Source organism: Tyto alba, unplaced genomic scaffold (assembly GCF_018691265.1).
Source record: "Tyto alba isolate M040663 unplaced genomic scaffold, T.alba_DEE_v4.0 Super-Scaffold_2, whole genome shotgun sequence".
Classification (NCBI taxonomy): Eukaryota; Metazoa; Chordata; class Aves; order Strigiformes; family Tytonidae; genus Tyto; species Tyto alba.
This window is the reverse complement of record NW_024881282.1, coordinates 75701751-75726427: the sequence shown is the minus strand read 5'-3', so window position 1 is coordinate 75726427 and position 24677 is coordinate 75701751. Positions and strand designations below refer to the sequence as shown.

General features: G+C 39.4%; 1 protein-coding gene across 5 annotated transcripts; it reads left to right on the top strand.

Annotated features, from left to right (window-relative positions):
• Positions 1-321: 321 nt before the first annotated feature.
• On the top strand, positions 322-24595 carry PUS7 (pseudouridine synthase 7). Of its 5 annotated transcripts, none has more exons than XM_042793117.1 (19): positions 322-533; positions 1750-1897; positions 3525-3603; positions 4163-4641; positions 6506-6602; positions 6713-6814; positions 7730-7874; positions 9853-9870; positions 12184-12295; positions 13589-13666; positions 15344-15472; positions 15706-15831; positions 16126-16187; positions 16610-16770; positions 17660-17786; positions 18528-18629; positions 21784-21913; positions 23027-23118; positions 23845-24595. In XM_042793117.1, exons 4-19 carry the CDS (start codon positions 4277-4279, stop codon positions 23979-23981), a joined length of 1983 nt encoding a protein of 660 aa, XP_042649051.1. In that variant the 5' UTR covers positions 322-533; positions 1750-1897; positions 3525-3603; positions 4163-4276; the 3' UTR covers positions 23982-24595. The 5 variants fall into 5 exon arrangements, with proteins under 5 accessions (XP_042649051.1, XP_042649052.1, XP_042649050.1 ...); XM_042793118.1 differs by having other exon boundaries at positions 323-533; positions 4248-4641; positions 6506-6590; XM_042793116.1 differs by having other exon boundaries at positions 323-533; positions 4248-4641.
• The last annotated feature ends 82 nt before the right edge of the window (positions 24596-24677 follow it).

The window sequence follows — 24677 nt, the reverse complement described above, 5'->3', positions numbered from 1 at the left end:
CCCTCGATGGGCACCACCACCCCCCCGCCGGCAGCAGCCGGGGCCGCCGCGCCCCCCCACCCCGGGGCTGGCCCGGCCTGGAAACTCTTTGAATTCAACCCGAACATGGTGTCGCAAGGCGCCCTGCTGCTGCCACCTTCCGCGTTAGCTCCCAGACCGCCGGCCAGCGCCGGGCATTATTCGCCGCTCTCCCCCCCACCCCGAGGAGGAGCGGCCGAGCCCCCCGTACCGCCCAGCGGCGACTCTGCCGGGGCGCTGCCGCCGGCAAATGGCGGCCGCGGGCGGGAGCGCTCCCCGCCGGCTGGGCCGGGCCGGGCCGGGCGGCTGCGGCGACGGGGGCGGGCGCAGGCAGGAGGCCGCCTCCGCACACGCGGAGCCGGGGCGGGCGCAGGCAGGAGGCCGCCTTCGCACACGCGGAGCCGGGGCGGGCCCGCGCTGCTCGGTCCCGCTGCCGCCGCCGCCGCCTCCTCCTCCTTCCCCTTCCCCTTCCCCGCGGTGCTGGCGCCTGGCCCGTCCTCCTGTGCCGGCGTGCGGTAAGTGGCGATCCCCGCCTCCCCCGGGATCCTGCCCGGCGGCGGGCGGAGGCGCGCCCTCCCCCGGCGGCCGCGGCCGCCCGCGGCTCCTCGGCGGGCGGGCGGGCGGGAGCCGCGGCCTCCGCGGCGGGGCGGGTTCGCAGCTCCCGCGGCCGGCCCAGACGGGGTGGTGGCGGCTCAGCCTCGGTGCAACTTTCCCCCCGCTTGCTCTGGGCTTTCCCCGGTGCTGCCTCGATGGGCGGGCGGCAGCCGCGTGGTGTCGGGACTCCGGCGGCAGCCCTTTCCTCCTGCCCCGTCCTCCCTCCCTCCCGCTTGCTCCAGCCCCTTCGCTTGCTCTCGCCCAGCCCCCGCAGCCTCGGGGCTGGCAGCGGCACAGCCGGGCCGCGGCATCGGCCGCCGCTCCTCAGGCCCGGCCCGCCCGGAGCGCTGCCCGCCGCGCCGGCCCGGCCCGGCCCGGCCCGGCCCCCGGCCCTGCGCGACGTCGCCGCGTAGGTGCGGAGCCGGGGTCGGGGCCCCGCTGCCGCCTCGCCCGCCTGAGGCGGTTGCGTGTGGGCGCTGCGCTATCACCGTGCCCTCTCGTCGGTCGCCTTTTAATCCGATCTGCTTCGTCTCACCAGAAACCAGCTTCATTCCCAGAGCTGGCGTGTGCTTACTCTTTTATTTATTCTTTAAGAGGGCAGTACCTCATAGCCCCTGCCAGCCCGTGGGTCTGCCTGACAGGTACCACAGCAGAAGTAATCGCTCAGCATTTCTTGCTGGGGAGAATCAAGCCCTTTATTTGTAGTAGTAAATTCAATCTCTGCTAAAACACTCTGTCTGTTGAAATTGCAGCAGAGTCGCTGTTTATGCTGATTCTGGCTTTTGTGGAAACACCTGTTTGCTAGGAAAAGGACTGAGAGGGTTGAGCAGCCGTCAGAAAAATAATAGACGCCTCTCAGTAGTCACAAGTGAGACAGTGTGTGCCCCACTCACTTCAACTTGCTCCTTCAAGTAGTTATCCTGCAGAAATTTTCCCAGATGACAGCCACCATTTGGCACAGGATAGTACTTCGTTGTATATGAGTCATTCGTCTGCTCTGAGAATAGGCCCTATCTGACAACTTTAGAGTATCTGTGGCCAGCGCTGAATTATTCTAACAGTTTGTATCATTCAATAACTAGGTATTACAATTTTATTTTAGAAACACAAGATTTGTCCTGTTACCTCCTTTGACAGGTGTCTCAGAGGATTTCACTGTGCCGAGTGGTGTTTTGTTCGCCATGTGGAGACATTCACAAGCTGTCTAGAAGCCTTTTCCATGTCAATGCTTTATAACCCAGGCTCCGTAAATTTGGGTACATAGAAGAAGAATCTGGAAATGATGGTGAATTGCTTCTCTTGGCTATGTTTTTTTTTTTTTTTCTTTTAAAAGAAGGATTTTATGTACTTTAGTTTTTATTTGGGGACAAACTGAAAGTGGTGCTTTCAGCTTGAAGGTGCTGATTGGCTAATTGTTCTGCTTTCTTCTGCTTGTGTTTTGTTACTCTTCAGGCAATCTTTACACTTTTTTTATAAGTTTCTCCTTATTTCCCTTTTGTCCATTATTTTTTCTAGCATCCATTTTCAGTTCTTCATTTGAGCATATTTCAGGTGGTTTAAAACAGTTGTTCCTACCTCTTTACCCTAAGTTTGTGAGCTCTACAAAGGAAAGTCAAAGCAATTAAATCAACAGTGGCTAACAGCTAACTGGTAACAACCCAGCACATAGTGATTATCGAGTTAGTAATGAGTCTTACTTTAAAAACATACCCTTTAAAATTACATAGAATATGCTATCTAGTGACTGGAGAAATAATACAGGATGATGTATGGAGCTCTAAAATGCTGTTGTGGGCCTAGATTAATTTCTTAGTAACAACTGAATCCTATTAACTTATGAACTTGCCTGTTGTTGTGGGCAAAACTGTCTTGACTTGGGGAATTTAATTTAATTTATTGCCAGTTAACATAGCCAGAGTTGGCTAGTGAGATACAAAGAAGACAAGCAATTAAACAAACAGTTGGGGAAAACTCCTTTCCCTTCCCTTCACTCCAGACATCTCCCCTCCCCTGCTTTCCTTGCCTGCCCTCCCGTGGTTGTCCCCACAGGTTATGCTCTGTCCCTTGGGTGAGGCAGCGATGGTGCAGGAGCTTGAGGTTGGTGCATGGAGGTTTCTTTCTGCTACTCCTTCCTTCTCATTTCTGCTCCTATGTGGGTGCCTGCACAGTCCCCAGTCCCCTTATGGGTGTCTCTGCCCCAGTGTGGGTTCCTTCACGGGCTGCAGTCCTCTTGGGGGTGACCCTGCTCTGGTGTGGAGATCCTCCTTCCAAGAGTGTATCTCCAGCCACGTCCCCAACAATGTCCCCTTCCCCGTGCCTCCCTTCATGTCTTCTTTAGCGTGCTGTCACATGCCTCCTCCTGTGTTTCCCATTGTGCTGCCACTGGCAGTTCCTCCATTTCTTAAATAACCCAGATTAGAGGCACTGTGTGCTCATCTGATGAGTTGGACTTTTGGCAGGCGGTGGGTTTTGTTCCTTATGGAGCCATCTGGAAGTGGCCATGGCTAGCACAGGGAAGTTGATGGCCTTTTCTCATGCAGCCCCTTGCTACCAAAACCTGCAGTTCATCCCCAACACACCGATGTGCTGGTGGGGTGATGCTGGGAGAAAGGTCCTGTTGTTGCATAATTATAGGAACTCTGGTCTCCTTTTATATATGTAGAAATAAAACTGAACTTCTCTGCTGTAGCTCGCTAAATAGCAATATTGTGTTATGTCATTGGTTGGTAACACTTCTACAATTGTATTTGCTTTTCACTTGTCTGTCTGAGTAGTGTCTGCTTCTATCTAACTACTGATACTTGGGTTCAGAAGCAGCCTGCTTCTGTAATGATCACATTCATATGTTTTTTCGTAGCTGGGTTTTTTTGCCTAAAACTTTCTCAAAGAGTTAATTTTCCTCTGTTTTTCAGATCTGAAGGTACTAGCTCTGCTGACACAAAGGTGGCAGCTCAGGTTGTCAAGGAAGAGTCAGAGCTCTGCTCCACCAGTGTGAGTAGTCATGTTCTTCTCGGAGACCATGTCACTTCCTTGTTGTTTTGTTTGTCCTACTCATTCAACAATTTTGTTATCTCATCCCTCTTATCTTTTGGTCTGAATTGCTGCCACCTTGATGTCTGTGTGGGATTGTGTGTGGTAGAAGAGATGGGATTTCATGTTTGGGGGAACTGAACCATCCTCTCAATCCTTGCAAGATGGAATCTTGGTAGAACAAGGAGTAATTGAGAGTAGTCATGTTTAACAGAAGTCTTGGGAAGAAAAAAGTTTCTTAGGCACTAAATTGCTATTCACAGCAGAGCCTGTATGCATGGGGATGGATCCAGCTATGGTAAGAGTTGGCAAGAGTGATGATGGTGGTAAATGGTCAGTGTAGTATTGAATCCTGTTCTTCTGTAGCCTAACATGCATGCTCTCTTGGGTGGGTATTAAGTCCTCTTAACATCTGCCTTCTCTCTTCCCAAGTACATACTGTTTCTAGCTGTACAAAATCTTTACTTGATGTATAACTTAAAAATGCAGAAAGTTATGTGGTTTTCCTGAACTGTTGCAGGGTGCAGAGTCCTTGGAGTGAAGAGACTATGTATTGATATTGCTCTTAAACAGACAGGAAATAAGCCATTCTTCTTGCTTCTCAGGGCTTTCTATCCTACACTGTGCCTTAAACATGGAAACTGTAGAAATGAATAGTGTATCCTTGAAACGTCCTCACTCTGAGGATGATGTGGCTAATGCAGACGAAATTAAAAGACAGAAGACCTCAGAGGAGTCTAAGACAGGGAACGACTCTGGGCAGAGCACTGAGACTGTAACAGAACAACCTGACAAATCTCTGCTTGAGGACATGAAAAATGAAATAATCCCCAATGAGGAAAGTGAGGAGCAGGAAGATGAGGAACTAGAGGACAGTGATGAAGATGGAGATCCAGAGAGCTTTGCAGACATGATGAAGCATGGACTGACAGAAAGTGATGTTGGCATAACTAAATTTGTTAGCTCTCATAAAGGGTTTTCTGGAATCTTAAAAGAGAGGTAACTCTTTGTCTTGTATGTATGTTAATTCCTCGTGATAAGCAGCTGTTGTTCTCCATTTTCCTTTTCTGACTCGCAGGATGCTACTGGGTTATGTGCAGCCACTTGGGAGGTTCTTCACCTTCTTTTCCTAGTGCTGAGACTGAAAGAAAGGTTTAATTTGGGTCTTTTGTAGATTTTGTTTGGTTTGTTTGTTTGTTTTTTCTTCTTTACTGTCAAATGGAGCTCTGAATAAAGAAGCTGTTTATGGACAGAAATACATGATTACACTGGCCTTTGCTGTTTGCCTAGCTCTCTGCAGCATACAGCATAAAACCTCATGCAGTACACCCACCTTTTCTACCACTCTTCAGTGCTATTACAAGATGCACTGGAGAATGCTTTTGAAACCATCCCTCTTTGGTTCTTCTTTGCTTTTCTGGGACTTTTTTGTGCTGATGTCTTTAAAATATATATTGTCAAATGGACCATTAGGCTTTAAATTATAGTCTGATCAGTTTTAATGTAATTTATAAAACATAAAAGGGAATTTTATAACTCAGGGCGTAGAATTTTATATTGTATACTTAATAAGATGTTTGGGTTTTAATAGCTTTTTAATGAAAGTTGCAGGGTTTTTAAATTAAATATTTGACTAAGATAGAATGCAAATACATTCACTGAAGTGAGAACCATTGTTGCTCTGATTTTGCGAAGCAGTTAAGGGTGCTTTGTTTACACACCAAGAAGTCCCTGCTTTTAAATACTGGCTTCATATGTAGATCATTTTACATAATAAAGTTATATGTACATATTATGTATGTATTTACTCTATATGCAACATTAAGCAGCCAGCATAATCCCTCATTGGGAACACAGTCTGTGCTGAACCTCCTTCTGGGAAATCTGCCAGTTTTTGAACCAAGGTCGCCAAAGGTAGCCAGGTGGAATGGTTTTTCTTTGATCCTAGTTTATAACACCTATCATTAATTTAGTCCTAGCGTTTTTATGGTAGCGGTGACTGGCATGTGTAGGCAGCTACAGATAGTAAGAGAGAGGGCACATAACACTCCTCAGAAAGGAATTCTACCAATATGGTGTATGCCTACACAGAAGTATGGCAAATGGGGGCTTGGGAGGGTATAGTACAAGCATTCCCACAGTGAAGTTTTATTAATCCTTCAACATTCATAGACTAATAATTTTATTTTTTTTTTCCTTTACAAGCAGATGCTACTTAAAAATCATTTAGCAATTGCAACATAGACTGTCTGTGCTCTATTAAAGCCAAGATGTTTTTATTGTTGGACATAATAACTTGATTGACAATGTCACAGTGAAATTCTTTGTTGCTGTCATAAAGTATGCACAGTAACTTCATAAAGTATGCACAGTAACTGTTTATTTGAAAGATGTTCTCTAGATTTGAATATATGTAACAGAGCTGAATTTGTCCTGCTTTGCTTAGAGTAGCTAATACGCACTTTATTCTGCAGGTTACTTGAAGTGACAGAATTAATGTGTTTGTATTCACATTGTAGCAATGCAGAAGAGTCTTAATTGCCAGTAATGACCATGATTGAGGATATGCATTAGTGACCTCTGGAAGCTAGTGAGAAAATGACTCAGAATAACTACAGCAGGTGTTTGGTTACCTGCAAAGAAGTCTGCTGTATTTAGACATGCCAGACTTTCTTCTGTATTCTCGTGATATCCTTCTGAGGGGTGGGAATAGATACAACTTTCTCACAGTTGAAGTTTCTTTTATGTGAATTCAAAATTCTTGAGTGAATTCTGCTAACAAACAGCTTCTTGGGTAAGGACTTTACAGGATGTGGATTTTTTTTTTTTTTTTACAAATTTAACACGTGTTTCTTCCTATCAGATACTCGGACTTTGTTGTCCATGAAATAGGCAAAGATGGACGTGTGAGCCATTTAGATGACTTTTCCGTTCCAGTGGATGATGAGGTAAATTTTGAGGTAAAGATTTGGTAACGGCTGTGTTTCTTAAGCAAAAACATTAAAAGGCTGAAAGTTGTTCTGTGAGGTTTACTGGATGTTTGTTTCCCCCCCCCCCCAATACATATTAGGACCCATCAGAAGAAACATTTACAGTTTTGTCAGATGAAGATAAGCAGCGTTTAGAGGAGCTCCAGCTTCTTAAGAATAAGGAAACTAGTGTTGCCATAGAGGTAAAATTAATAAATTATATGAAGTTTCGGGATGGGGAGGGAGGGGAGAATGAGAGTGAGTCAGTGGAAGGTACCTGCTTTCCAGTGCATGTAAGTTATAAGAGCAGTTTGACCATGATGCAACAGGTAATAGTCAGATGTTTCCAGTTAAGGATTTAGTGCTGTAAAGCCTTACAGATATACTTAAATTCACGCACATGAGTTGTCATTTTTATTTTTGGTGGGACTGTACACATGAACTCAAATGCACATTTTAATTTCTGTGGTGTTAAAATTTTTTTGCAGTATTTTGGTTTTCTGTCTTGTAGTATTTTATAGAAAAATTATGTAAGAAGGATTAAATAAAACGTCATGATGAAAGACTATTTTCAAGGTCAGTGTTTAGTGATTTAATATAAAAGAAGATAAATGTGCTCTTCTGTAACAAGAAAAATAAGAAGGTACAAAATTAAATTTAAACTTGTTATTTTTAAACATCTAAATATTTCATATGCTTAAAGAATAGCTGTTGAGCTAAATTTGTGACATAGAGATGAGTAGGATTAAATCTGTTTATTTCAAATAAGCATTCACACATTATATAATCTTATCTAGCCTTTTTTTTTTCCTTTAATGAATATAGAAAAAAATTATTTTGCCAGTTTTCATTAGAAGAGGGAATTTTTATTAAGCACAGGAGAGGGGAATAAATCCTGAGAATTTTTTCTGAATGTTGAGACTGGTGTTTGTAGCAGAGTTATTTATTATTTTTCAGACTAATTTGAATAAGTAGGCCAGAGTTTTAAAAGTGTACCTATTCAGTACATCAGTGTGATTTGGTAGCTTTTCTTTAAGCATGCAAAATTTAACTCTGAGAAGACGCCTCCCCTTTTGTATTACTTTATTTGGTTTCTGCATGCATATGTATTAACACAGGTAATTGAAGACACAAAAGAAAAAAGAACAGTTATCCACCAGGCTGTGAAGTCTTTGTTTCCTGGACTGGAGACTAAAACAGAAGATCGAGATGGAAAAAAATACATTATTGCTTACCATGCTGCTGGGAAGAAAGCCCTGGCAAGTGAGTTTCAGCATCACAGGAGTTGGGTGAAGTAAATGCTAAAATTATCCCCAAAATAAAAGTTGTTAGTAAGTACTTCAAGTGGAGTGTACTTCCTAATGTAGTCTGGCTGTTCTTTTTCCTCTTTGCAGCTAGTGCTGTGCATCTAAAATGAGTAGGAACACCAGGAGTGTCTCAAATATAAATTTCTACTTCTTTTTCTTTCCAAATTATTCATCAAATACAACTGTGTTAGGAGTGAGAGGATCTTTTGCTGTTTCAGTGGGAATAGGCAAAATAGGGGCTTTACTTTCAGTGTTGTTTGAACTTAGCTTGTATGAACTTACCTGGATGTGTAAATGTGCATTGTAGAAGTAAGAGGTTGTAGTTGAAATGCATACATTGCACTGACAGTCAGTGTGATTTTGACTGTCTTGAAAATCCATTGCAAAATTCTCAGTTGCTTGAATAAAGAGAAGCACCTATTTGTTTTCTCAGAGTTATAGTTTTATATATACGTAATATTTTTTACCAAGATCTTTAAGGCTACTCCTGTTCCCAAGGATAATTATATTTGTAGAAAATTGTCTTTATTCATTATATATCACAGTTACTAGTAATGAAGGATTTTCAAAATAGAGTGTTATCCACCTTAACCTTGTCAAATACTGTTTTCATTACTGGGGATAAATTAATGTATTCCACATCTTTTAATGATCTTAGAAATTTGTTGGAACTGTAAGTTGAGAGGATTGTCTACAGGCAGAATGTTGCACATTTAACTAAAGGTATTAAGGTTTGGTTTGGTTTAAACTGATTGCATTCCTATGTCATTTCAACCTACTAAAAATAACAGGATGTAAACCTAGCCCTTTCATTTTAAAGATGAAGGAGATGGAGAAGGGATAAAGGAGATAATTTGAAATTGGAAATAGCACCATCTCCACATTCAATTTAGTTACTATTTTTTAAGTGTTGTTCTACACAAATATGGGAATGTTGTACTTTTATGGGTACAATTTTAATGTGCTTAGGTATCTTGTTTAACCATGTTCAGAAAATTTGTATGTTTGCATGCTTTATGCATGGAGTGTGTATACTTACCAGCACAAAATTCTCCTCAGCCAGTTTGTTCTTTGTTGGTTTGTGATGGTTTTACCTCCACCTTTTCCTTCTGCTGCTTCTACTCTTTAACCATTGTTACAGCCAAGTGGTCGTTATTAAGTGACTGTTATTAAGCTGTTATTAAGAGACAGTGTATAAAAGGATTTAAGTATTTGAAATACACTGAAAAGAATTTAGTGATGTGTCTCTAGGATTAAAACAATATCTGGAGCACCATCTTGTGATGCAGAGAAGCATCATCTATTTAAACTTAGATTCCTAAGCTGTGATGCTACAAACACGTGTGCGTGTTAGTGGAGATGTCTTCAGTTGCAGTGTGTGTGTGTAAATGTTTATGAATGTAGGATTTAAGAGTGCAAGTTCTTTTTAGTCAGGATTATATTTCTCTCTTGTGTTTATATAGCCACTAACATGTCTTAGTCCTGAGTAGGTTCCCCAGGCAAGAAACATTTCAGAAGTGTAGAGTATTTGAACATTACCTGAGATATCTGATTACTTTTGTTGATAATTTAAAAGGTTACCAAACATACTTTCCTAAAATTTAAAATTAAAAGCTGCCTTGTGTCTCCAGTCACCCAAAATACTTAAAATACTACCTTACTAAATTGTCAGTAAACTGCTATTTCATCATTGTCCACAAATGAAGTTTGTTGCATCTCCGATTGAAGCTTTCCATATGTTCACTGTTTGCCTCTGCACGATTCCATTGCATAACCGTCTAAATTGCTGTCATCCACCACCTAACTGTTGGATGCTCCCTAAAGCATAAACAATCCCATAACCATAAACCTGCATGTTCACCTCTAAAACCCCTTTGACAGTCTAAAAATTAAATGCTACTCTTTTGTGCTCTTTATGCTATGCATTGGGACAGAGGTCAGAACTGCAACAGGTAAGAGATGTTGACATTTCATGCTAACAAAATGAAATGCCAACCATTATGACCTCCTAAATAGCCACAAGACTGGCCAAACTAGTAACAATTAATTCTTTAACAAAACCCTACACATAAGTAATGCTTAAAATTTCCTGAAAAAGACAAGAATTGGGCTTGTGCTGCCTGTTTTTCCTAGAGCAGTGTAGGCAGTAGTCATGCAGTGCAGAGGAATTCTGCCAGTAATAAATGATGTGAATTATCAGTTTTGACAATACTGTTTGACATCTATGGTAAATTTTCCACTGATTTCTTTAAGTCAAGCCTTTGCCCTTCAGTCTTGTATTTCAGACACCGCTATCTCTATTTATACAACTTTAATGTCAGGATATATGGTACATACTTTTAAAAAAGAGCTTCCAGCCCTCGAGTTGCAGTGAAAGGTTTGGAATAAGGGCTTTGAAATACAATTTTTCTGTCAAAAATGTAACATGACTCAGAAATACAACATTAAGGACTGCAAACTGTCCCTCTGGTCCATCTGCCTAGTTCTGTACTTTGAGCTACTGGGTGAGAAATGGTTAAATATCGGGACTGCAGCTGCAGCCTCCCAGCAGTTCAGTGAATAGGCACATGGCTGTGATTCCCAAAGCTTGAGGAGCCCATTGGTATATATAGTATCTCTAGAGTCCTTTCAGCCTAGCCCAGATTAGGGCTCACTTTTTGAATGTCGAAATGACCGCGTGCAAGATGAATTAGTTAAATTTAAAGAATAATTCCAGCTGGAGAAGACTTTCCTTGTGAATCACACTCTGTCTTACTCTCTTCCTTTCTAATTACTGAGTTCTCCGTGAAGGACCTTGCTCTTCAAGATGAATGCAGTGTTTCGTTGCCTGCGTTTAAGAGCAGTGGTGGCTCAGAAAGGAGACCTGCAGGAGCGCGAGGCCTCTTAGGCTTTGGACCATACTGCTCAGTTTAGGCCCTAGGAAACTCCGTAGGGGGGGAGCTTTGCTTAGAAACAATGGTACAAGGCAAGCGTTGCAGTAATTTTTAAGTGATTGAAAACTATGGTGTTTTAAACTGTAGCATCCAAAATTGTTTTTACAGAAGTGTGTGTATGGATGGCAGCTTCTCAAAAAAAAGCAAGAGGAATTATCTTTTACCAGAAAATTTCCTGAAAATTAAACATATTTGCTGTCTGTGTGGGATATCTGGGCTCAATTAAACTAATGTGAACAAAAAGAGCAAAATTTCCCAAGAATGAACTTCCTGCATGGGGGTTTATATAGGACTGGCTTTTTAGGTTAGCTTTTGCTGTTATGAAAGATGCTTAAGCCCTTTTTGTACAAAACCAGGAATGTCTGCTTGGTGGCTGCCAAGAGATAAAGGACTTCTTATTTAAAACAAAACGAATCCTTAGTTTTGTTCTTATAAAACAAAGAATTGATAAACAGAGCACCTCAAAATTGGTTGCTAAACCTGTGTAGAATCAGTCCCCCCTCCGGTATTATCATCAACAGTAGATGATTGTTAAAGGAAAGTTTTATCTCTGAAGGTTTTTATGTGCAAGAAAATCTTGAAAAATACATTGAGTTTTCTTTCCTCTTCAGAAAACACCAAATAATAGTACAGAATTGTGAATCAGTTGTTAATCTGAAGGAACTGAAGTTATCTCACCCTGGCTTGAATTATTTGTTAATGTGTCTATTGTACCAGATTTCTCTCTCCCATAGGACTTTAAAAAAAAAAATCGCCTTAAAGTAACTTTTTGTGAGTATACTTTTTTAGACTTTTGTAGAGATACAACCCATGCTTTTGGATGACACGCAGAAAAAATCCTACAGAAATAAGGAATGTGTTAGGACTATAAATGATAATTGTAATCTTCCCTCAAACAGGGCTCCAATGGTCCACATCCATTAATTATAGAAGGCACTAGGTGAAATGTGGAGTGGCTTTTATTTCTGAAAGTCAGTGTAATGATAATGTTTTTGATAAATATAATCGGGCAATATGGAACTTAAGTGACTAGGATATATTTTTATGTAAATCAGTGAGAAAGAAATCGTCGCCATCTCATTTGAGATTTTCTAGGTGACAGAATTGATTAAAGAGAAGTTTACAGCTCAGTGGAAGGGGAGAAGGTCTTTTTTAATGTGCTTTGCAGCTTTTGCTGTCAGTAATTCACTTCCTTATTTTTTAAAAAAAGCAGATGGAAATTAGCAGAAATTGACTCTTGCATATTTGTTTTAAATGTGGCTGCAATGGCAGAGATATTAAATACATTTTTAAAGATGACACTTTACACATTTTAACCTTTTGTTTCTTAAGATCCAAGAAAACACTCTTGGCCAAAATCTAGGGGAAGCTACTGCCACTTCGTACTGTACAAGGAGAACAAAGATACTATGGATGCCATTAATGTCCTATCCAAATTTTTAAGGTAAGGATGTTGTTTCTGCCAGCCTGGCTAGCATTCAGTTCCCCCCTGTATGTTTCAAGTTACGGTAAATGATATGCTTCATAATTATCTAAGAGCAACACAAGTGATTACTATTGCCTAATTTGTAGCCATGTTTAAAAAAAAAAGTTATTTTATAATATCAACTTTGAAACTTGTAAGTTTTGGAAAGAAGGAGGTGAGAATGGAACAAAATTATTCCAAGGAATTTAAAAGACTGTACTCTTACTACTTCAGTGGAAGTTGGCTGATCTGAGAAAGGCTTGGCAGCTCAAAGCCTCAATGTGCATAAGCTGAATTAAAAGCCAATTTTTTCCCAGTGTGTGAATATATGCAAGTAGGTTATGAACCTGTCAGATATTGTTGTGATAATATGCTGATCAGTTCCTAAGCAGTTACAGCTGGTAAACTGTTGTTCCGTGTATTAATTTCTCCATAGCAACACAGTCTTAGTGCCTTTCACCCCATCAAGTGCAGCAACAAAAAGGTTTGCCAAAGGCGTGAAGTGAACACACTGAACTGCAGAGGAAGGACTATTTTAAAATTGGGTCAATTCAGTGATCAACTCGTAGGGAAACTTCCACACTTCTCCCCTCCTTTTCCTTTCACCCTTCCTGTCCAAAAACATATGTTTGTAATCTAGACTCTAACCAGTATACTACTAGTATTTGTATTTGAGAACAGAAAGGTAGGAGCGTAGTTTGGTGGAAAAATGTATGTAATGGCAATCCTGCTACCCCCTGGTGCCCATAGCTGGAATAACTGGAAATATTCCCTGTGTAACACAGGCTATAAAGTACAAAGTGGAAAGGAGAGGAAATTTTCTTCTCAAGGAAATAAACTGATCAAATTTTGAATTAAACTTCTCATATTCTCACATAGTGTGCATGCATAGTATTCAAACAGACATGTTATTTGAAGCTTACGGAAGAAATGGACATGAATTTTTTTAGTGAAATTAGTTGCGGCTGCGCATTTGTACATTGAGTAGGTGTATATAAAGAAGTACTTCAAAGCTCGTATTTTGAAAGTACCATTGTGGTAAAAGTGAATCTGTATACGTATAATTAAAACAGAGAAGTTTCCCTCTGTTTTATGTAATTACAGATGAGATTATAAAACGTCACATATGTCATATTGTAGTGTAGTTCTGGGGAATATATGTATATTTTTTATTTTTAATATAGAAGATTAATCATGCTATGTGATTATGCTGAAAATTATGTTCAACCTGTGGATATTTTAACATACATATCTGTTACTGTTGCTTTTAAGAGTGAAGCCAAACATATTTTCCTACATGGGAACTAAAGATAAAAGGGCTATAACAGTTCAAGAGATCGCTGTTCTTAGGTAAGTGAAAGCATACTGAAGTATTTGCACTCCTACCGTGATAGCTTGAATATCTTGCTAAATACCTTGAAGACTCAGTACGCATGTGACACAAATGGTGGATTCAGGTCCTGATCTTGTAAAGCACATGTAATAATGAAGATGCTATAGTCCTTTTTTCCTCCATGGTGATTGCTAGTATTTTCAGTCAGGGGTGCTCTGAGTCGTTGGCTGGATACATGTGTTTGGCTGAAGTATTGGGTCACATTGCCTGTGTGCTCCTAACGCTGCATGCCTCCCATGCAACAGCAGAAAAACAGAATGAGATGGTGAAAATTATGTCCCATTTCCTTCCTGACTTTTGTTTCCCACTTCCTCCATCTGGAATCCTATTTTCTTTCTCACTGAACTCTCTGAACGGCTCCAGAGAAGGCTAACCACTGCCTTTGCTCATCTGTGAGTAGCCAGAAGGGGCAAAAAACAATGAGGAATTTTTCATGCCTTAGCCTCCTCCCATTAAGTTGCCTACTAAAAGAAAATAAAATTTATTTTGTCATATTGCAAGATAATTACATGGCTTCTGGGCACTTGAAAATAATATTACATCCATAACTGAGAATGATGGATGCCTTGCAGTCATATGTTACAGTATCTGTTTAGCTAGCTGGAATATTCTGCCTGGACTACTATTTATAACTCTCGGAAAACCACACTGAAGTGAGGAATTCCAGTGTTTGAGAGCCAGAAACTTGTTCAAATCCTTGTTAAAAGGAGGGCATTCACTACTTAATTGTTCATATTTTTCCTCCCAGTGCACATACAATGGGAATTACTAATTTGTGAATTGTGAGAAGCCCCAGATTCTTGTTGCTGCAAGGCAAGTTTGCAAAGTGATAATTAACCAGACTTGTGGTGTAGCCTTCTCAGGTGCTGTTCCATATACTTTTAACATGATCCCGTTTAATGTTGTGTCCAAGAGCTTCAGTGTGTTGTAAGCACCGACTAAGGGGGAATGTATGGATTCGTGGTGTCTCTTCCGTAATGCCACAGCACCCAACTTTCCTGTGCAGCCTTGGAGAAGGATGGCGTAGGAGAGGGGGTGTTACGATTTATCAGCCGCTCTGAGCTGAATACACTGGCCGTGCTAGTTGATAAACTTGTCTATCCCACTACAGATTTTAGCTGAAGTGTCAAAGTGGCTCAGTGATGCAAAGAACAGGGTATGCTTCCAAAAGTACTGGTGACAAAAATGACAGGTATCAGTGACAGATTGGATTTCATACTCCTTCACCTGCACTAAGCTTACACAGTGACTAATTACTTAAGTCTGTGTTTATGACTGTGCTAACTGGAGTGTATTCATGTTGTAGTTACTCAACTAAAGCAGAATTCAGCTTGTAGGGTACAGTATACATCAATAACTCAACATACTTCTTGTTGAGTGCATACTGTAACATAGATGTGAAAAGACAGTACTAGCAGTCTTTGTCACAGTATGCATTTTCTCTTGTGTAAGTAGCCTTAAGAATTATCTTTTATTTTCTTTTTGGTATTTCATTAAAATACTTTGAAAAGGCAACAGTAGAAAATTGGGGAAAGTGGACTCACTGCTTATTGTTTTGAAATGCTAGCATTTCCATATTTATTTAACTGTGTTTTTTCTAAGCATCGGTTGGTCACTTGTCTGTTTCTTTTTAGAATCACTGCACAAAGACTTGCTCATTTGAATAAATGTTTGATGAACTTCAAACTAGGAAATTTCAGTTACAAGAACCATCCACTGAAATTAGGAGAACTTCAAGGGAACCATTTCACTGTTGTTCTCAGGTGATATGTTAGTATGTATTTAGACAAATCTGTTAAAATTTTTTTTTCTTTACATAATTAAGGGATATCAGTGCATCTTGTGCTTATAAAAAAGAATAAAAGTTCTTCTGTTGGCAAGAGTCTGAATTTGATAAATGCTATGTAATGTTGATGTTGAGCTTTAATATTATGGGGATCACAAAACAGTGTAAGTCCTTAATAACCTGTCTGTAACTTTTTTTTTTTAACGCTAGAAACATAACAGGAACTGATTACCAGATAGAGCAAGCAATGCACTCTCTCAGGGAAATTGGATTCATTAATTACTATGGAATGCAAAGATTTGGAACCACAGCTGTTCCTACATATCAAATTGGCAGGTATGTGTTGTTTTCATCCCTTCATCCTTTTTTTTTTTTTTTTTTTTTAAATACCTGTGTAACTTCTGATGTATTTTTTTGGACTGTTTTTCTGCCATATTGCATACACCAGTTTTAATTTTAGATTCAAGAAAGAACTTGTTTTTGAACTTGGTTCAGCAGGTATCTTGCATAATACCACTATGTTTAATATTGCATAAATTTAAACACTAATACTTCTTTTGGAGAAGTTGGCTAAATCTCCTTAAAGTATATTTAGTTGGTTCTTAATAAACTTTACTGTTTGAATCTTAGAGCTATTCTACAGAACAATTGGAACGAAGTAATGGATTTGATACTAAAACCACGACCAGGAGGTAAGGATTGAAAAGTGATACTTAAGTGTTTCTGACTCTCCTCTTCCAAGGATTGTATGTTCAGGAAAAAAAATTTTAGATTTTGATTTGTTTAATTTTAAAGGACATTTGTGAGGACAGCTTTGCATATGCTAAACTTCAGCCAGTTTATCAACGGAGAAGCAATCTTCAGAGTCTGCTCTGCTTCTCTTTCCTTGCTGCGCAGTTTCTTGCAGTGGGGGTGAAAAGGGACCTGAATGCTTACACGCAGAGTCTGCTCAGACTCCACATGAAGCCTTCCAACCTCAACTATTCTGTGATTCTGTTAATCTGTGTAATTACTGTGATTGAAACTTTAATTTTTCAACTATTTTAAGAAAAGGTGAGATGGATGCTTTTTTGGTGTGTGGTTAAAATATTTCTATTTTACATCCTCATTCTAGCTGAAAAGGGATACTTAGTAAAATGCAGAGAAGAATGGGCAAAGACTAAAGATCCAGCAGCAGCCCTCAAGAAACTACCCGTAAAAAGGTGCGTGGAAGGACAGCTTCTACGTGGACTCTTAAAGTATGGAATGAAGAACATAATCTCTGCATTTGGCATAGTGAGTGTAAAAGTGCTGTGGGGTATTTACTTGAGTATGGTCTTTTGATGGTATTGTGATGAATTTGAAATAGACTAACAGATGCTTGATGAGTAGAAGGTTAAGTGTAAAATCTTTACAATTGTCCTGCCTTTTTGCTTGAAGTACTGCTGCATGGTAACTGACAACATCTGTAATTAATGTATGCATAATGAGCTTTCCAATTTATACAACAATCTCTCTGGTACATTGGAAGCAATACAGTTATACTTATGACCATGTATAATACAGATCTGAGAATTGTGCTAAAGTTCAGTATCAGGGTTTTTCTGTTGCTTTAAAAGTATAAATCAAACTGATAGTGTGCTAATGAATTGGCTTGGCATAGAGGTGGTAGATTCAATGTCGTTTTCAAGTACTATAATCAAGATCAAGTATTTGGAGAAAATACCTCATCACCAGCAAACTACTGGGCCCATTGTAGGAGCCGAGGAATAATTTCTTGTTTATGAAGAAGATAATTAGAATGATACTGTGCTTTCACATCTGCAAAATTTACTTAAGATTTCGGGAGGTTGAGTGTGAATTCAGTGTTTTATAATAGCCCATGTATTTGACGAGCTGCTGAATTAAAAATAAAAACAAAAAAACCCCCCAAAATTGGGGTGGTTCTGTTTTGTTTTAATGTAAGCACAGGGGTTTTTGTGCAGATTTAAAATATATAAAAACATTATTTCTTCACATACCCTTTTCCCAAATAATGAACAAAAATCAAATTGGTGTACCAAGAAATTGTGTTAGTCTTGCTGCTGGAGAAGGTAATATTTCAAATATATGCCTTTTTGGTTATAATTGAGAGAAAAAACTAAAAATACATCTTTCTAATGTTTTGCTTTTTATTTACCTCTAGATACCAAGGAATAATCGTTTAATGTATATTCATAGCTACCAGAGTTATGTGTGGAATAATATGGTGAGCAAGAGAATAGAAGAATATGGGCTTAGAGCTGTACCAGGAGATCTCACACTTAAAGGAGGTAAAATCAGACAAACAAAAAGCCAGTGATGCTGTGTGGTTGAAATTCCTAGGAAAACAAGGCACGTATCTGTTTGTGATACTGCTTACATACTTTTTTTTTTTCTCTCTCACCCATTTTGGTCCAGTGATTTCTGTATCCATTGGCAAATTTTAGTAAAATTTCGTAAAGACTCAGAAGTTGAGTATTACGCTTCCATGAGCTGTTGGTTTGCTTGGTTTTCCAAATAGCTGGATAGGGAAGAGAGACTATGAAGGGCCAATTGTTCTCAAGAATGTACTCAAACCTAGTTGAGCTATAGAGAATTATGGAAGGGTGTTATGACTGTTTTAACCGCAGAAATTTTTGTTTGCGTTAGTATCTTGTAAAGCAGACGCTCCACCCAGTTAAAACTTTCTTCACTTGGATTTGCTCTGGCATTTCCCTGGGGTGAGAATATACACAGTATTTCTCTTTCATGTATGTCTGATGTCTGGTAAGGGGAGTGTTCATCTAGTAGTCCAATCTTCATTCAGCTTTAAAAGTCACTGGAAGCCAGGCTGTGATTCTGCTGGTAACAGTGACAGCCTTGAAAACTGTTACATCTTTTCTTGGAAATATTGTCTATTAAGTTGAGATAAAACACAGTAGTTATCCCACTGATAAGCTCGTTTCAGTCAAATGGTTCTTTTTAAATTTAGTAATGTTAACCATCACAGGCATCCATACTGGTAACTCTTAATTTGTCTGTCCTGATTGTAGCCACAGCTGTTCATATTGAAGAAGGAGATGTTGATAACTACACTATCCATGATGTAGTGATGCCATTGCCTGGATTTGATGTTATTTATCCAAAGCATAAAAGTAAGTCTGACTGTTAACTTATGTACTTACTCTGAAAATGTAAGTCTGCTTTAAGATTGTTCTTAAAAGGAAGATTAGATCTATACAACCTTGGTGACCATTAAAACAATACACTCTTTCAGATCTCTGATACATTACTGTCAGCCTCTCTCATTGTGATAATAATAGTCTGCATTGTATCTTGTTTCCTTTAACATAAATCTGATTCATACTTCTTTTTAGCTAGTAGCTTTTCCAAAGAAAGAAATTTTTTACTGAGGCAAAATTATTTATCTCAGCAGAAGGGGAAAAAAAATGGTGAAATGTTAGTTGAAAAGTGTATGCATTTGATTTTTAAATTAGAAAACAGACCAAACTTCTAGAATGTATAACCCAAGCAAATGTTTGAAGATAGGGAAAAAAACCCAGATCTGTTTAATTAAATATTAACCAATGTGGATGTTTTAAAAATAAAAAAAAAAAAAAAAGAGATCCTATCTTTCATCTCCTGTAATACAGTGTATTGGATCTAAATTGTCCTTAATGGAATAGGTTGAGTGATCTATAATTATCTGCATTGAACATGACGTTGTTAAGGGATAGAGTTGTAGAATCATTTCAGTTGGAAAGGACCTCAGAAGGCCATCTGGTCCAACTCTTTGGTCAACGCAAGGTCAGTGCTGTATTCAGGCCAGGTTGCTCAGGGCTTTGTCTGAAACTTTCAAGAACAAATAGTCTCTAAGTTCTCCTCTAAGTCTTCTCTTCTCTAAGCTAAAGAAACCCCATTCTCTCAGACTCTCTCATATTTTCTTCATAGGGTATGGACCCACCTGACCATTGGGGTGGTCCTCCATTGGACTCATTCAAGTTTATCAGGACCTACTTTGTACTGGACACACCATTCTAAATGTAGTCTCATGAGTGCCCAGTGAAAGACAGCAATTGTTTTTCTTGGTATAGCTACTGCTAAGCTTCTGTTGCTATTGGCTTTTGTTGCTGCCAGGGCTCTCTGTTAAGTCTCCTTTCCACTGGGAGTCCCAGGTGACTTGTCAGCAGAGTTGCTCCCTGGCCTGTACCATTGCAAGCAGTTAATCACTCTCAGTTACAGGACTTTGTCCTTGCTGAATATCATGAAGTTCCTCTTGGCCCATTCCCCTAGCCAGCCTAGGTCCCTCCAAATGGCAGTCCTGCCCCTGGGTGTATCAACTGCTGCCCCAGCTTGATTTTGTCCACAAACTTGTTGGGGTGAATTCTAGCTCCTCCTCCACATACGCTGATAAAGGCATTTAACAGGACACATCCCAGTTACTTGAGGAACTCTGCTTATAACGAGCTTCTAAGTAGAGCTCAAACCAGTAGTGACTGTCCTTTGAGATGATGAACCAGACAGTTCTCTACTCATCCAGCAGTCCACCCACTGTAATGTTCTAGCCTTGGATGAAAGGGTGCTGTGGGAACAAGTCAACAGCCTTGCTAAAGGCAAGGTAGGCAAGAGTCACTGCTCTCCCCTCATCCACAGATGTAATAAATTCATCATAGAAGGCAGTAAGGTCGGTGGGGTTTTTTGGTTTCTCTTTTTGTTTTCCCCCCTTTGGTAAAACCATGCTCACTGTTATTCCCACTATATACCCAGAAACGCGTTCCAAGAGGAATAGCTCCATTATTTTTTCCCAGGGACCTGGGAAAGTGAGCCTGACTGGTCTGTAATTCCCTAGATCATCCTTCTTACCCTTTCTGAAGATGGTGCAACACTTGGTTTTCTGCAGTCACCTGAGATCAACCCAGATCTCCATGATCTTTCAGAGATGATAGAGAAAAGCTTTACCATAATGTGAGCCAGCTCTTTTGGCCTGTATCTTCTTCCACTACTGGTAGTCCATCTCTTTCCTGAAACTTGCCTCCAGGAACAGAGGCCTGGAAGACCTTGCTGGTCAAGACTGAGGCAAAGGAGGTGCTGAGGCCATCAGCCTTATGTCTGTCACTAGGCCAGCTGCCTGGTTTAGCAGCAAGCCAATGTTTTCCTTGTTGTATTCTTTTATTCCTGATGTTGCAGTTTAACTCTTGTTGCTCTTGGTGTCTGTTGCTGATTTCAACTCTAGCTGAGCTTTGGCTTTCCTAACACCATCCCTACATGCCTTGGACAATGTTTTTATGTTCCTTTTTTGTAGCTGGCCCTAGCTTTCACCTACTGAATGTGTCCTAATGTCCTTACCTATGTGTTTAGTCATGAGTTCTCTGCTTAACCAAACCAGTCTCCCAAGACATATGCCTGTTTTTGTCAATATTGGGTTGAACTGCTCTTTTGGTTGTCCTTAAAAGATGCATCAGGTTTCTTGAGACTCTCTGCCTATCAGAGCTAAGTCCCAGAGCTAGGATCCCATTTATTATCCATCTCTGAAACACTTGGAAGGTAAATCTATTTGTGATGAGGTGTGGCTCTGAACCACATTGAGTTAAAAGATTGGAAAGAAAAGCTGCAGTGTTTTACATTCCATATATTTGTATTGGGATTTGCCCACAGTAACCCTAAATTATTCCTGTTTAAAATTCCCAGCTGCATGAGGTAATGATAGTAATTACACTGCAAATCAAAGGTACTAAACAGCATTTTAGCTGCAGTATATTCTTGTATTTCCACTGCCATCCCTGTCTTCCCCAGGTGTGCATGTACAGGCCCCTACTTAAGGATACAAGACTAATAGAATTATTCCTTCTCTTGGCAGTGTACTTAAAGGCCCCTACCATAATTTCTTCAGAGGGCTCTCCTACCTCATTTCATGCTGCTGCTTTTTCAAAAATAGAGCAATGGGTAGTCTGGCCTTTTTTTTTTTGTTGTTTTTTTTTTTCCTCCATATACCTGATACTGGTCTTGGCGAAGTTTAGCTATTTGGAAAGCATGTAGGAGATGTCAAGAAATTGTTTTGTAAATTTTGTTTTCAGCTGAAACTTTGATTTGCTAAGATTCTTTCTTGGTTACTGCCTCTACTAATCAGGTTATAGAAGCAAACATTGTAGGTAATGAGATTTACAATAAGTAATTTTAAACTTCTCTGTAATATTTATCCCATGTGTGTTGAAAACTACTAAATATAAGGGAAGGAATGATCCATGAAAACAGACTGTTTCAATTGGCTGCACTACACTCTCTCCTATTAAATATTTTCCTCTCTTGCAGTTGGTGAGGCCTACAAGGAAATGTTAGTAGCTGACAGTCTTGATATTAACAACATGAGGCATAAGATCAGAGATTATTCACTTTCTGGAGCATATAGAAAGATTATCATTCGACCTCAGAATGTCAATTGGTAAGTAGGAGGAGAAAGAAAACTACCCTTGAATTGACAGCGTAGAGTATATGTGGGATAACCATGTACAGGAACTGTTAGATTGACCCACGGGATGTACATGTAGACTGAAGCATAGGTAGGGAGGAATCTCTGTGCATTTCCCTCCTGTTTTTTGTGCGACTGAAGTTGAACCATTACCTTACTTCTTCCTTGGTCTTCTGGTTCTGTGATGCATGAGTGTTAAGACATCTGTCTAGTTGTTACACTCCTTGCAAGGGCTTGCCTGAACATTTCTTAGGTAATTATTTATGTTGAAACCATGATAGGTGATATTCAAATCAGGGGGTATTTGTAGTCTTGCTATGAGAAAGTTGGTTTCCAAGTACCTGTCAATCAGAAAGATTTGTATCACTTAAACCTAGTAAATCATTTCTTAGAGATACAGCCTAGTTGTCATATGGCAACTGAATAAATTGTACAAATGTGTAGAAAGACTTGATCATTGATGCATAGGAAAAAAATATAGACAGTTTAGGAGGGAGACAAAAAGTACAAATGTTTACACTTTATTTTAATTAGTGCTGATGTTTAAATCTTATCTACTTCCTAGTTACTTTTTCAGCCTTGTCATTATATATGGAATTTCTGTTACATGAATGGCAGAAAGTGTAGAATATGTATTTAAGCCCTTTCAAAGACATTTAGATGGCTTTCTTAAAAATGAAGGTGTTTCTCTTCCCTCCCCCTTCCCGCCCCCCCCCAGGTATTCTTAGTGTTGACACCATTCTTCCCACAGTTTAATAAACTGTACTTCTTGTATAGCTGGAAATCCTGACCAGCCATGAGGGAATGAAACAGATGAGTATGCAAAGAAACTTCTCACTACTTTTTTTTTTTTTTTTTTTAAGTGATCTTCATCAGAGGAGAATCTTCTACATAAAGCTTTACCAGTTACTACACCATAAATGCCACCTTACCTTACTTTATTAGAAAATCAATTCCATTTCAGTTGTAACTGCCATATTGGAATAATAAAAATTAATACTATTATAATAAATGTATATAAAATAAGATAGAAATTTTATTCTAAATAATTAAAACTAATTTTTAAATATTTTGTATATTATAAAGGGAGGTTGTTGCATATGACGATCCCAGAATCCCATTATTTACTACAGATTTGGATAAGCTGGAAGGAAAGCCATTACCAGTTCTTCCTACAGGTGAGTTGATTTTTCTGTGGATGTTTGCAAAATAGAAGTTTGATCTGGCTGTTGCTTTGAACTGATACATATTGAAAGCTTTTTTAAGGAAGAGCTTTCATTTAACTAGATTGTTAAGCAATGGTATTGAAGATATCCGAAGTTAGGTGTCTAAATAAGGACCCTTATTTCTCAAGCGTGCAAGTGATTCTTCCAGCAGTCTACATTGACTGTTAAATTTTCTTACGCACATCTGTAAAATCGAGTAAATGCTTAGCATTAAAATGTCTGTGAAATGCATGGAGGTGGAATTAAGCCACAAATTGTCTATATGCTTGAGCATGTATTATTTGTGCTGAATACAAGAGACTACTCAAATACTTAACAGAATTCAATGGAATTTTTTTTATATAACCCTGGTCACAAGGTCTTTTGACACTGCTTTCCAGAAATAGTGTAGAGAGGCTAGGAATTCAGTTTTGAAAGAATAAAAGTTAATTTTGCTTTTAGAAGAAGATGACCCCCAAAACACCACTTCCTGCTGAGAGCAAATGTTAAAAAGAAGTTGTTTTATGAAATTCCACTGTGGACTATAAATTAGAGGGTGGTGGTGGTGGTTGTTCTGCTTTATGGGTTGGGGGAGTTGGTCATGAAAAATTTTAGTCCAGTTTAGATGGCATAATAAGCATTACTTATGTCCTTAATAACTTTTTCTTGCTTTGTGTCTCCTCTTACCCCTTATGATAGATGGTAAATTCAGGGCACTAAAGATGGAATTCTCTCTTCCCCCATCCACTTATGCTACCATGGCGATTCGAGAAGTTTTGAAAATGGACACGAGCATAAAAAACCAGACACAACTGAATACTACTTGGTTACGCTGAATGAACTGCAAAAAATTACTTAGATTTGAACATATATAAAGCATTTTCCTATTTACCTGTTCTGTACAAATCTTTAAAGATTGGTAGTAAGAGATTTGTATTTTTTTAAGTTTTTATTAGTGCTAGCATTTAACTTCAGTAGTCATTTGCAAGATGGTGGCTGTAAATTAATATTGATCTTAGTGACTGGTGCTTTTTAATGAATGAGTAATTGCTTGAGCTGTAACATGGGTGCATCTAAGAAATGGGCTTATAATAGTTTCAGACCTGGAAGAATGTTTAGCTTGCTTTGGGTTTTTTTGGCAAGCAGTGAATGTTTTAATGAGTTCAGCACACCTTTAAGTCTCTTCAGATACATTGAACTACAGCTTAGGAAAATGAGTTACAACAAAATTAAGATATCGATGAACATTTATATCACAGAGGGTTTTGCTGGTAGCATTTGCACTGATGCAGTAGAGGATTCTGTTAGCAAGGCTTTTTATGTGCTGTAAAGATGTACAGCTGTTTTAAGTCATTGGTCTTTTGAGAAAATACTTGTGCATATTTTCCAGCTTTACTAATACCTGTACCAAAGAACAGGTACTGAAAATAAATTAACCTGAAAGTCTTGAGTGTGTAGCAGTAGCTGCTTCCTTTACACATCTTGTCTATTTCTTGCAGTGGCTGAGACAGGCCCCTGGTAAAAAAAAAAAA